General features: G+C 60.8%; 2 protein-coding genes across 2 annotated transcripts in view; both read left to right on the forward strand.

Annotated features, from left to right (window-relative positions):
• The window catches only part of PHF8 (PHD finger protein 8), a 38,320-nt gene extending 29,019 nt beyond the window's left edge, over positions 1–9,301 (forward strand). The window contains exons 13-16 of the mRNA XM_033083464.2: positions 103–198; positions 2,764–2,873; positions 6,607–6,991; positions 8,557–9,301. Coding sequence (XP_032939355.1) covers positions 103–198; positions 2,764–2,873; positions 6,607–6,991; positions 8,557–8,645 — 680 coding nt within the window. The 3' untranslated portion in view covers positions 8,646–9,301. The remainder of the gene's footprint in view (positions 1–102; positions 199–2,763; positions 2,874–6,606; positions 6,992–8,556) is intronic.
• A 195-nt stretch (positions 9,302–9,496) lies between these two features.
• HUWE1 (HECT, UBA and WWE domain containing E3 ubiquitin protein ligase 1) overlaps positions 9,497–13,286 on the forward strand; it is a 168,024-nt gene continuing 164,234 nt past the window's right edge. The window contains 4 exon segments of the mRNA XM_033083465.1: positions 9,497–9,667; positions 10,923–10,989; positions 11,762–11,834; positions 12,889–12,987. Coding sequence (XP_032939356.1) covers positions 11,790–11,834; positions 12,889–12,987 — 144 coding nt within the window. The 5' untranslated portion in view covers positions 9,497–9,667; positions 10,923–10,989; positions 11,762–11,789.

Raw genomic sequence — 13,286 nt, forward strand, 5'->3', positions numbered from 1 at the left:
CAAAACCTTCTCAGGGACCCCCCTGAACCCCCCTTTTCTGCCCCCAGACCCCCCAAACCCCCTCAGGACCCCCTGAACCCCAATTTTTTGCCCCCTCCCCAGTTTATCCCTCGCTGGAGTCGGACGAGGACGACCCCGCCCTGAAATCGCTCCCCAAAAAGAAGAAGGTGACGGACGACGCCCCCTGGAGCCCCAAAGGTTTGGGGGGGTCCTGGGGGGATTTGGGGGGGCTGGGGGGGATTTGGGGGGTCCTGAGGGAGATTTGGGGGGGGGCTGGGTGATTTTGAGGGGGAATTTGGGGGAAAATTTAGGGGATTTTGTTCTCTGATTTTGGGGTGTCCCCCCCTTTATCCCATGCCCTGGTTTTGGGGTGTCCCCCCCTTTACCCTGGCTCTGATTTTGGGGTGTCCCCCCCTTTATCCCACTCTGATTTTGGGGTGTCCCCCTTTGTTTTGTCCCTGATTTTGGGGTGTCCCCATTTATCCAATCCCTGATTTTTGGGGTGTCCCCGTTTTTGGGGTATCCCCCTTTATTCTGTCCCTGATTTTGGGGTGTCCTCTGTATTTGTGCTCTGATTTTGGGGTGTCCCTGTCCCTCTCTGATTTTGGGGTGTCCCCCCCTTTGTTCTGTCCCTGATTTTGGGGTGTCCCCCTGATTTTGGGGTGTCCTTTGTTTCACACTCTGATTTTGGGGTGTCCCCTGTACCTGTCTGATCTCGGGGTATCCCCCTGATTTTGGGGTGTCCCCTTGTATTTCTGCTCTGAATTTGGGGTGCCCCCCGCTTTGTTCTGTCCCTGTTTTTGGGGTGTCCCTCCCTGTATTTGTGCTGTGATTTCAGGGTGTCCCCTGTACCTGTCTCTGATTTTGGGGTGTCCCCCCTTTGTTTCCCACTCTGATTTTGGGGTGTCCTGTCTGATTTTGGGGTGTCCCTGTCCCTGTCTGATTTTGGGGTGTCCCTCTCTGATTTTGGGGTGTCCTTTGTTTCACACTCTGGTTTTGGGGTGTCCCCCCCTTTACCCTGGCTCTGATTTTGGGGTGTCCCCTCTGTACCTGTTCCTGATTTTGGGGTGTCCCCTGTATTTGTGCTCTGATTTTGGGGTGTCCCTCCTTGTTTCACACTCTGATTTTGGGGTGTCCCCCTTTGTTTTGTCCCTGATTTTGGGGTGTCCCCATTTATCCAATCCCTGATTTTTGGGGTGTCCTCGTTTTTGGAGTGTCCCCCTTTATTCTGTCCCTGATTTTGGGGTGTCCCCTGTATTTGTGCTCTGATTTTGGGGTGTCCTTGTTGATCCAATCCCTGATTTTGGGGTGTCCCCCCTTTGTTTCACACTCTGATTTCGGGATGCTCCCTGTATTTGGTCCCTGATTTCGGGGTGTCCCCTGTACCTGTCCCTGATTTTGGGGTGTCCCTGTTTATCCAGTCCCTGATTTTGGGGTGTCCTTTGTTTCACACTCTGATCTCGGGGTGTCCCCCTGATTTTGGGGTGTCCCCCTGTATTTCTGCTCTGATTTTGGGGTGTCCCCCCCTTGTTCCAATCCCTGATTTTGGGGTGTCCCCCCCTGATTTTGGGCTCTGATTTCGGGGTGTCCCCTGTACCTGTCTCTGATTTTGGGGTGTCCCTGTTGATCCAATCCCTGATTTTGGGGTGTCCTTTGTTTCACACTCTGATTTTGGGGTGTCCCCCTGTATTTGTGCTCTGATTTCGGGGTGTCCCCTGTACCTGTCCCTGATTTTGGGGTGTCCTTTGTTTCACACTCTGATTTTGGGGTGTCCCCCCCTTTGTTCTGTCCCCCTGATTTTGGGGTGTCCCCTGTCCCTGTCTGATTTTGGGGTGTCCTTTGTTTCACCCTCTGATTTCGGGGTGTCCCCCCCATCCCTGTCTGATTTCGGGGTGTCCCCTGTACCTGTCTGATCTCAGGGTGTCCCCCCTTTGTTTCACACTCTGATTTCGGGGTGTCCCTGTTTATCCAGTCCCTGATTTTGGGGTGTCCCCCTGATCTCGGGGTGTCCCTGTTGATCCAATTTCTGATTTTGGGGTGTCCCCCCTTTGTTTCACACTCTGATTTCGGGGTGTCCCCTGTCCCTGTCCCTGATTTTGGGGTGTCCCTGTCTGACCTCGGGGTGTCCCCCTGTACTTGTGCTCTGATTTTGGGGTGTCCCTGTCTGACCTCGGGGTGTCCCCCTGTACTTGTGCTCTGATTTTGGGGTGTCCCTGTCTGATTTTGGGCTGTCCCTGTCCCTCTCTGATTTTGGGGTGTCCCCCCTTTGTTCTGTCCCTGTCTGATCTTGGGGTGTCCCCCGTTTGTTTCACACTCTGATTTCGGGGTGTCCCCTGTCCCTGTCTGATCTCGGAGTGTCCCCCCTGATCTCGGGGTGTTCCTGTCCTTGTCTGATCTTGGGGTGCCCCCCCTGATTTTGGGGTGTCCCTGTCCCTCTCTGATTTTGGGGTGTCCCCCCCTTTGTTCTGTCCCCCTGATTTTGGGGTGTCCCTGTCCCTGTCTGATTTCGGGGTTTCCCTGTCTGACCTCGGGGTGTCCCCCTGATTTTGGGGTGTCCCCCGTTTGTTTCACACTCTGATTTCCAGGTGTCCCTGTCTGATTTTGGGATGTCCCCCTGACTTTGGGGTGTCCTTTGTTTCACTCTCTGATTTTGGGGTGTCCCCTGTCCCTGTCTGATCTTGGGGTGTCCCCTCTGATTTTGGGGTGTCCTTTGTTTCACACTGATTTTGGGGTGTCCTGTCTGATTTCGGGGTGTCCCCCCAGCCCGGGTGACGCCGTCGCTGCCCCGTCAGAGCCGCCCGGTGCGGGAGGGGACGCGCGTGGCCTCGGTGGAGACCGGGCTGGCAGCGGCGGCCGCAAAACTGGCCCAGCAGGTGAACTGGGAGCACTGGGAGGGACTGGGAGGGACTGGAGGGAACTGGGAGGGGTGGTTTGGGGTCTGGGGAGGCGTTTTTGGGGGGTCCAAGGGGGTTTTGGGGGTGATTTTGGGAGTGATTTGGTTTATTAGGGGGGATTTGGGGGTGCCAAGCTGGCCCAGCAGATGAACTGGGAGCACTGGGGGGAACTGGGAGTGACTGGGGGGAACTGGGAGGGGCAGTTTGGGGGTTCCAGGGAGGTTTTGGGGCATTTAGGGGGTGATTTTTGGGGTAGATAGGGGGGACTGGGGGGGACTAACTGGCCCAGCAGGTGAACTGGGAGCACTGGGGGGAACTGGGAGCGACTGGGAGTGACTGGGGGGAACTGGGAGGGGTGGTTTGGGGTCTGGGGAGGCGTTTTTGGGGGGTCCAAGGGGGTTTTGGGGGTGATTTTGGGAGTGATTTGGTTTATTAGGGGGGATTTGGGGGTGCCAAGCTGGCCCAGCAGGTGAACTGGGGGGACTGGGAGGGACTGGGAGCAACTGGGGGGAACTGGGAGGGGCAGTTTGGGGGTTCCAGAGAGGTTTTGGGGTGTTTAGGGGGTGATTTTTTGGGGTAGATAGGGGGGATTTGGGGGGGACTAACTGGCCCAGCAGGTGAACTGGGAGCACTGGGGGGAACTGGGAGGAACTGGGAGGGACTGGGAGGAACTGGGAGCGACTGGGAGGGGCAGTTTAGGGTCTGGGGAGGCGTTTTTGGGGGGTCCAAGGGGGTTTTGGGGGTGATTTTGGGAGTGATTTGGTTTATTAGGGGGGATTTGGGGGTGCCAAGCTGGCCCAGCAGGTGGACTGGGAGCACTGGGGGCAACTGGGGGGAACTGGGGGGAACTGGGAGGGGCAGTTTGGGGGTTCCAGGGAGGTTTTGGGGCGTTTAGGGGGTGATTTTTGGGGTAGATAGGGGGGATTGGGGGGGACTAACTGGCCCAGCAGGTGAACTGGGAGCACTGGGGGCAACTGGGGGGAACTGGGAGGAACTGGGAGCCCTGGGAGGGGAAGTCTGGGGTCTGGGGAGGCGTTTTTGGGGGGTCCAAGGGGGTTTTGGGGGTGATTTTGGGAGTGATTTGGTTTATTAGGGGGGATTTGGGGGTGCCAAGCTGCCTCAGCAGGTGAACTGGGGGGACTGGGAGGGACTGGGAGTGACTGGGAGGAACTGGGAGGAACTGGGAGGAACTGGGAGCCCTGGGAGGGGTGGTTTGGGGTCTGGGGAGGCGTTTTTGGGGGGTCCAGGGGGGTTTAGGGGGGTGATTTTGGGGGTGATTGGTGTTGTCAAACTGGCCCAGCAGGTGAACTGGGAGCACTGGGGGCAACTGGAGGAACTGGGAGGAACTGGGAGCGACTGGGAGGGGCAGTTTGGGGTCTGGGGGAGCATTTTTGGGGGGTCCAAGGGGGTTTTGGGGGTGATTTTGGGGGTGATTTGGTTTATTAGGGGGGATTTGGGGGTGCCAAGCTGGCCCAGCAGGTGAACTGGGAGCACTGGGGGAACTGGGAGCAACTGGGGGGAACTGGGAGCGACTGGAGGGAACTGGGAGGAACTGGGAGGGGTGGTTTGGGGTCTGGGGAGGCGTTTTTGAGGGGTCCAGGGGGGTTTAGGGGGTGATTTTGGGGGTGATTGGAGTTGTCAAACTGGCCCAGCAGGTGAACTGGGAGCACTGGGGGGAACTGGGAGCACTGGGAGCGACTGGGAGGGGCAGTTTAGGGTCTGGGGAGGCGTTTTTGGGGGGTCCAAGGGGGTTTTGGGGGTGATTTTGGGTGTGATTTGGTTTATTAGGGGAGATTTGGGGGTGCCAAGCTGGCCCAGCAGGTGAACTGGGGGGACTGGGAGGGACTGGGGGCAACTGGGGGGGACTGGGAGGGGCAGTTTGGGGGGATCCAGGGGGGTTTTGGGGGTGATTTTGGGGTAGATAGGGGGGATTTGGGGGTGCCAAGCTGGCCCAGCAGGTGAACTGGGAGCACTGGGGGGAACTGGGAGCACTGGGAGGGAGGTTTGGGGTCTGGGGGATTTAGAGGGTCCAGGGGTGGTTGAGGTGGTGAGACCCCACAACATCCCCCCAAATCCCCTCTGAAATCCCAAAATCCTCCCCTGACCCCCCAAAATCCCCCCCAAACCCCCATAAATCCCCCTCAATCCCCTCTAAATCTCCCCTAAACCCCCTCTTGACCCCCTCCAAACCCCCATAACCCCCCTGATCCCCCAAAATCCCCCACAAACCTCCATAAACCCCCCTCAATCCTCTAAATCTCCCCTAAACCCCCTCTTGACCCCCTCCAAACCCCCATAACCCCTCCTGACCCCCCAAAATCCCCCCCAAACTCCCATAAATCCCCCTCAATCCCCTCTAAATCTCCCCCAAATGCCCCCAAACCCTCCCTGACCCCCATAAACCCCCCCAACCCTCCCCAAACCTCCCATAATCCCCCCCCAAACCCCCATAAATCCCCCTCAATCCCCCCTAAATCTCCCCATACCCCCTCCAAACCCCTCCCTGACCCCCTCGACCCCCACCAAACTCCCCATAACCCCCCTGACCCCCCAAAATCCCTCCCAAACCCCCATAAATCCCCCTCAATCTCCCCCAAATCCCTCCCTAACCCCCCCCAAACCCCTCCCTGACCCCTTCCAATCTCCTCTAAACCCCTCCCTGACCCCCTCGACCCCCCCCAAACCCCCCATAACCCCTCCTGACCCCCCAAAATCCCCCCAAACCCCCATAAATCCCCCTCAATCCCCTCTAAATCTCCCCCAAAATCCCTCCAAACCCCTCCCTGACGCCCCAAACCTCCTGTGACCCCCCAAAATCCCCCACAAACCCCCATAAATCCCCCTCAATCCCCTCTAAATCTCCCCCAAACCCCCTCTTGACCCCCTCCAAACCCCCATAATCCCTCCTGACCCCCCAAAATCCCCCACAAACCTCCAGAAATCCCCCTCAATCCCCCCTAAATCTCCCCCAAAACCCCCCCTGACCCCTCTAAACCCCCATAACCCTCCCCAAACCCCCCATAATCCCCCCCAAATGCCCATAAATCCCCCTCAATCCCCTCTAAATCTCCCATAAACCCCCTCTTGACCCCCTCCAAACCCCCATAACCCCTCTTGACCCCCCAAAATCCCCCACAAACCTCCAGAAATCCCCCTGAATCCTCTCTAAATCTCCCCCAAATGCCCCCAAAACCCCCTCTGACCCCCCAAAATCCCCCCTCAAACCTCCCATAATCCCCCCAAACCCCCATAAATCCCCCTAAATCCCCTCTAAATCTCCCCCAAAACCCCCCCCTGACCTCCCTAAACCCCCCCAACCCTCCCCAAACCTCCCATAATCCCCCCCAAATGCCCATAAATCCCCCTCAATCCCCTCTAAATCTCCCATAAACCCCCCCATGACCCCCCCAAATCTCTCCTGACCCCCCCAAACCTCCCCTGACCCCCCCAAAATCCCCCCAAACCCCCATAAATCCCCCTCAATCCCCCCTAAATCTCCCCTAAACCCCCCTAACCCCCTCTGACCCCCCAAAATCCCCCCCAAACCCCCATAAATCCCCCTCAATCCTCTCTAAATCTCCCCCAAACCCCCCCTGACCCCCCAAAATCCCCCCAAACCTCCAGAAATCCCCCTCAATCCTCTCTAAATCTCCCCCAAACCCTCCCTGACCCTCCCAAACCCCCCCTGATCCCCCAATGTCCCCCTCCCCAGGAGCACCGAAAGCTGCAGCGCAGGAAGGGCCCGGCCAAGCGCCGCCCCCCCTCCCCCCCCTCCCCCGAGGAGGAAGAGGAGGAGGAAGAAGAAGAAGAAGAAGAAGAGGAGGAAGAAGAAGAGGAAGAGCCTGAAGCTGATGGGGGAGGAGACCCTGAGCCCGAAGCAGAGCTGGGGGGGGGGGAAGGGGAGGTGGAGCCCCCCCAGGAGCCCCCCCAGGACCCCCCGTACCCCCCCAGCCTGGCTGACCACGAGTACACAGCACGGCCTGGGGGGCCTGGACCCCCCCCCGGGGCTCAGCCAGGCCGAGCCCCCACCCCCATGGCCCCGGGGGTGTTCCTGAGCCAGCGCAGGGGCAACCCCAGCACGGGACCCCCCACTCACGGTGAGGGGGGTGGGGGGGTTTGGGGGGGATCTGAGGGGGTTTGGGGGGCTCTGAGGGGATTTGAGGGGGTCTGAGGGGGTTTGGGGGGGCTGCAGAGGGGGTTTGGGGGAGTCTGAGGAGGTTTGGGGGGGCTGCAGAGGGAGTTTGGGGGAGTCTGAGTGGGTTTGAGGGGGTCTGGGAGGGATTTAAGGGGGGTCTGAGGGGATTTGGGGAGGTCTGGGGGGGATTTAAATGGGGGTCTGAGGGGATTTGAGGGGGTCTGAGGGGATTTAAGGGGGGTCTGAGGGGATTTGAGGGGGTCTGAGGGGGTTTGGGGGGGCTGCAGAGGGGGTTTGGGGGAGTCTGAGGGGGTTTGGGGGGGCTGCAGGGGGTCTGGAGGGGGTCTGAGTGGGTTTGAGGGGGTCTGGGAGGGATTTGGGGGGGTCTGAGGGGATTTGGGGAGGTCTGGGGGGGGATTTAAATGGGGGTCTGAGGGGATTTGGGGAGGTCTGGGGGGATTTGGGGAGGTCTGGGAGGGATTTAAGGGGGGTCTGAGGGGATTTGGGGGGGTCTGAGGGGATTTGAGGGGGTCTGAGGGGATTTGGGGAGGTCTGGGGGGGATTTAAATGGGTGTTTGAGGGGATTTGAGGGGGTCTGAGGGGATTTGGGGAGGTCTGGGGGCGTTTGGGGGGGCTGCAGAGGGGGTTTGGGGGAGTCTGAGTGGGTTTGAGGGGGTCTGGGAGGGATTTAAGGGGGGTCTGAGGGGATTTGGGGGGAGTTTGAGGGGGTTTGGGGCATCTGGGGTTGTCTGAGGGAGTTTGGGGGAGATCTGAGAGGGTTTGGGGATGTCTGAGGGGGGTTTGGGGATGTCTGAGGGGGGTTTGGGGGGTTCTGAGGGAGTTTGGGAGTATCCCAGGGGGTTTGGGCGGGGTTTGGGACGCTGTAGGGGGATTTGGGTAGGGGTCTGGTGGGGTTTGGGGCATCTGAGGGGTTTAGGGGGTGGTCTGAGGGGGTCTGAGGGGTTTGGGGGGGGTTTGAGGGGGTCTGGGGGGTTTGGGGGTGCTGCAGTGGAGTCTGAGGGGTTTTGAGGGGGTCTGAGAATGATTTGGGAGGGGTCTGAGGGGTTTTGGGGGGGCTGAAGGGGGTTTAGGGGGCTGCAGGGGAGTTTGGGGAGAGTTTGAGGGGGTTTGGGGGGCTCTGAGAGGGATTTGGAGGGGGCTAAGGGGGTGTCTGAGGGGTTTGGGGGGGCTGCAGGGGAGTTTGGGGGGGTCTGAGAGGAATTTGAGGAGGGGTCTGAGGGCGTTTGGGGGGGTCTGAGAGAGATTTGGGGTGATCTCTCTGGCTCTGAGATGTTTTTGAGGTGGATTTTGGGGTGTCCAGGTGTTTTGGGCTGGATTTTGGGGTCTCTGAGGTGTTTCTGGGTGATTTTTGGGTGTCCAGGTGTTTTTGGGTGAATTTTGGGGTCTCTGAGGTGTTTTGGGGTGTCCAGGTGTTTTGGGGTGGATTTCGGGGTGTCCAGGTGTTTTGGGGTGGATTTCGGGGTGCCCACGCCCCCAATCCCGCTGACACTCCTCCCCCTCCCGCAGGGAAGCGCCCCCGGAAGGGTTTGGCCACGGCCAAGCAGCGCCTGGGCCGGATCCTCAAAATTCACCGCAACGGGAAACTGCTGCTCTGAGGGCGGGGCCCGGCCACACCCTCCGAGGCCCCGCCCCCCGCGGCCACACCCTCCGAGGCCCCGCCCCCCGCGGCCTCAACAATGAACTACGGGCGTGGAAATGGGCGGGGCCTGATGGGGCCACGCCCACCAGAACAAAGCTGTGCCCACACACAAGGGCGTGGCTTTGGTTTAGGCCACGCCCATCCAGATGTGACCACGCCCATCCCACAGACCCCACACCTCATCACAAGCCACGCCCATTTGGCCATGTAGGGTTAAAAAGGGGTGTGGTTACAACGAACGGTGCCCGTATAGCGATAAACCACGCCCCTAAAGTGGGTGGAGCTGCGTCATGGCCACGCCCACCACCGTTCTCACCTTCCCATTGGCTGTGGGTGAGCTGGGGGCGGGGCTGTCTCGTTTCCCGCCTCCAGGAGCTCAGGCGATTGGACAAGCCCCGCCCCCCAGCTGCGGGAGGGGCGGAGCCATTTTTGATTGGTCCTTGCTGGGTTTTTTTTTTGCCCCTCCCCCAAGTGTCTTCAGGTTGATTGATGGGGCGGGGCCGCTTCCCATTGGTTGCCCCCGTTTTGTAGGCGTGTCCGGAGGCTGCGGCCCCGCCCCCCTCCTTTTGTATTTGTAGAATAAAGAAGGAAAAAAAAAAAAATTAAAAAAAATCCCGGAATTGGTGAAAAATGCTCTGGGCTCGGTCACGTGACCCCTCACAGCGCGCGCCGCCGGGCAGCTCTCGCGATACCTCGCGCTCCCCTCAGGCAGCGCTCTCCCGAGATTTTGTCCTCCGGCCAAGGAGGACGGTCCCTAATCTCGCGAGATTTGGAGTGGTTCTCAGCCGGCGCTCTCGCGAGAGCCGCGCGCGCCGCCGCCGTTCCCGCCGCTGAGGCAGCGGCCGCGCTCCCCCCGCTTTCCCTCCCCCCACCCTCGCTGGGGCCGCTCTCCCGGTGCCGCTCTCGCTTCTCTCTCCGCGCGCCTCTCGCGAGGCTGCCCCCAGCGCCTCGCGAGATCTCGCTCTCATCAGCGTGCCGGTGAGTGCCGGTGCTTGTGGGAACGGCGTGGGGCCCGCGGCCTGCGAGGGGAGCGGGGGGCGCGGGGGGGGCGTTGAGCCGCTCTGTGGCGGGCAGGGCCTTCCCCTCCCTTCACCCTCAGCCCCCCCCTACTCCCGGTACGAGGTGGGATCCGTGAGGGACCGCCTCCCCTCCCCCATACTCTTCACGAAATCTCGCGAGGCTTCTCCAAACTCCCGCCCCGCCGCTGGGCGCGCTCTCGCGAGACTTGGCCGCCGCGCCTCTCGCCTTCCCATTGGCTGCCCGCGGCATCGCCCCGCCCCCAGCTCGTCCCGCGGCGCCGCCTCCTCCCCGTCCCGCCGGCCGCTCTCGCGGGATTTGCGGTGGCTCTCGCGGGCTCTCGGGCCGCGGCCGGGGCTCAGTGTAAGATGGCGGCGGCGGCAGCGGCGGGACGGGCCCGGGCCGGGCTCTGACCCCCCCCCTGCTCTCCCCGCCCGCTCAAGGTACCGGGGCCAGCGGGGCGGGGGGCTCGGCCCGGTGCCGCTGCGGGGCCCGCGGCATGGGGGGGATGGCGCCCGGCTCCGTCATGAGGGGCCCGCCCCCCCCTTCCACCGCCCCCCCCACTCCTCAGCGGCCTCCCGTGATTTGGGGGCTCCTTCCCTTCTCTCACGGCCCCCCCTTCTCCCGACCCTTGCGGTCTCCCCCGGTACAGGACCCCCTTGCGGGCGCTCAGGCCCTCGCCCCCGAGATTTAAGGTGTTTGGCTGCCTCCCCGCCTTAATTTAGCTTTCTCACGTCTTCGGGGTTCCCCCATATTTTATGGGCACTTTTTCTGTTTCCCATTATTTATTGGCCCCCAGACTCATTTCCACTCCCCCGCAGTCTCCTCCCGTCACTCAGGGTCCCCCTCAGCGGTTTCCCGACATTTTGGGAGACCCTTTTTAGCAGCTCCCCCCTTCTCCATCCTCCAGGCCGTGCTTCCTGCAGCTCCCCGAGATTTAGGCCCCCTTTCCTTCAGATCTTTTAAGGTTTGGGGGCATTATTATTGACTCCCCAACACTTTTTTCTCTATTTCCATTTTTTTTCCCATTTTATAACGATTTTAGTCCAGCATTAAACTCGCCCCACACTCTGTGCTTTTGGGGGGAGGGATCCCTTTTTTAGGATCAACCCCCTCCCCAAACCATCCCTGCCCATCCCAGCTCCCCCCCATCACTCACCCGCTCACACGGGACCCCCCAAATTTCACAGCCCCCTCCCCAATTTCCCCCTCCCAGCAGTTCCCGGCTCCCTCCCCCTCACAGCGACCGGGCCGGGCCGAGGATGGACTGGGAGTGATTCCCGGTAAGGGCTCCCGCTTTCAACCGGGCTGGGGGGCAGCGCGGATTTTAGGGTGGGGGGGGGGGTCTCACGTCGCCGAGATTTTTATTTTTTTGGGTGGGGAAACGAGCTGGGAGCTTCAACCTTATTTTTTCCTGCATGCCCCGAGGGGGGACACCCCAAAATCGGCCCCCCCAATGTGATGCGTCACTGTCACCGAACCGGCCGGGCCGGGGGTGGGGGGGGCACCGGGACTGGAGTGGGGGGGGAACCCGGCACGCGGCCGCCTCAGCCCCTAATTACAGCCCTTAATTACAGCCTTTAATTCCAACCTTTAATTCCAGCCCCTCGTCACCCCCCCGCGGGGTTAACACTGGGGGGGGGAAGGGGGGGAGTGCGGTTTTTGGGGGGGGTGCTCCCGGCGACCCCCCCCGGGCACGGCGGGGTTTTGCACATTCATTGTTCAGCCGGTGCCGCGACGTCATCGGGCCGCGGCCGCCGCGGCGCCTGTCGGGACAGCGAGGCCCTGTCGGGATAGGGGGGGAGCTTTTGGGATCCCCGGGCTGTGTCGGGATAGCGGGGGAGCTTTTGGGACAGCCGGGCTGTGTCGGGATAGCGAGGCTGTGTCGGGATAGGGAAGCCCTTTTGGGATAGCCGGGCTGAGTCGGGATAGCGAGGCTGTGTCGGGATACTCGGGCTCTGTCGGGATAGCAGGGCCCTATCGGGATATCCAGGCCCTGTCGGGACAGGTGGGGGTGGCCCACATGTGACTCCCCTCCCCCACGTGTGGCCGCAGGCAGAGCACGAGGACCGGAACCCCCAAAATGAAAGTGGATCGGACGAAACTGAAAAAAACCCCCACGGAGGCGGTGAGGGGCTGGGGACACTGGGGAGGGGCTTGGGGACAATCAGAGAGGGCTTGGGGACACTGAGAGGGACTGGGGACACTGGGGAGGGAATTTAGGGACACTTGAGGAGGAGTTGGGGACACTCGAAGAGGGTTTAGGGACACCCAGAGAGTGACTGGGGACACTTAGGAGGGAATTTAGGGACAGTCGGGGAGGGGCTGGGGACACTGAGGAGGGGCTTGGGGACACTGGGGACAGGCTGGGGACGCTTAGAACAGAATTTAGGAACACTGGGGAGGGGCTGGGGACACTTAGGAGGGAATTTAGGGATCCTCGGGGAGGGGTTGGGGACACTCAGAGAGGCACTGGGGACTCTGAGGAGGGGCTTGAGGACACTGGGGACAGGCTGGGGACACTGGGGAGGGAATTTAGGGACACTTGGAGAGGGCTTGGGGACACTCGAGAAGGGTTTAGGGATACTCAGAGAGAAGCTGCGGACATTTAGGAGGGAATTTAGGGACATTTGGGGAGAGGTTTGGACGCTTAGAGAGGGGCTGGGGACACTCAAAGGAATTTGGGGACACTCGAGGAGGGTTTAGGGACACTAGGGAGGGGCTGAGGACACTTAGAGGAATTTGGGGGCACTCGAGGAGGGTTTAGGGACACTGGGGAGGGGCTGGGGACACTTAAGACAGAATTTAGGGACACTCGAGGAGGGGTTGGAGACACTCAGGGAGGAACTGGGGACATTCAGGGGAATTTGGGGACACTCAGGGAGGGTCTGGAGACACTCGAGGAGGGTCTGGGGACACTCAGGGGAATTTGGGGACACTCGAGGAGGGGCTGGGGACACTCAGGGGAATTTGGGGACACTCGAGGTGGGGCTGGGGACACTCAGGGCCTGTCAGGGGCTGTGATTTTGGGGACACTGCAGGGCGGGGTGGGGACAGGTCACCCTGGAGGGAGAACTGGGCATGTCTGGGGGGGTTGGGGACACTCAGGAGGGGCTGGGGACACTCGGGGGGGGTTGGGGACACCAGGAGGGGACAGTGCTGAGCCTCCTGTCCCCTCCCAGCCCGCCGACTGCCGGGCCCTCATCGAGAAGCTGAAGAGCTGCAGTGACGAGCAGCTGGTGACAGAACTGCAGCAGATCAAGACATGGAACATTGGCAAGGTGGGAGGGGACCCCAAAAACCTGGGGGGAACCCCAAAACCTGGGGAGGGTTTTGAGAATCATGGGGATTTCCCATGGGATGTTCCATAATTTGTCAGGGTGATGCTGAGCTTGTCCCCAAACTGGTCACTGCCACAGCCTGGAGCCCCCCCAGATTTCGGGGAGCACCCCCAGATTTTGGGGAGCACCCCCAGAATGTCCCCAAAATGAGGGGGGGGTCCCCATTTTTGGCTGAGCCCTCAGTTGGGGCTGTTCTGGAATTTTCTGGTTTAGAAATGGGGGGGTTTCTGTATTTCCTG

This window comes from Catharus ustulatus, chromosome 32, assembly GCF_009819885.2.
Source record: "Catharus ustulatus isolate bCatUst1 chromosome 32, bCatUst1.pri.v2, whole genome shotgun sequence".
In the NCBI taxonomy this organism is placed as follows: domain Eukaryota; kingdom Metazoa; phylum Chordata; class Aves; order Passeriformes; family Turdidae; genus Catharus; species Catharus ustulatus.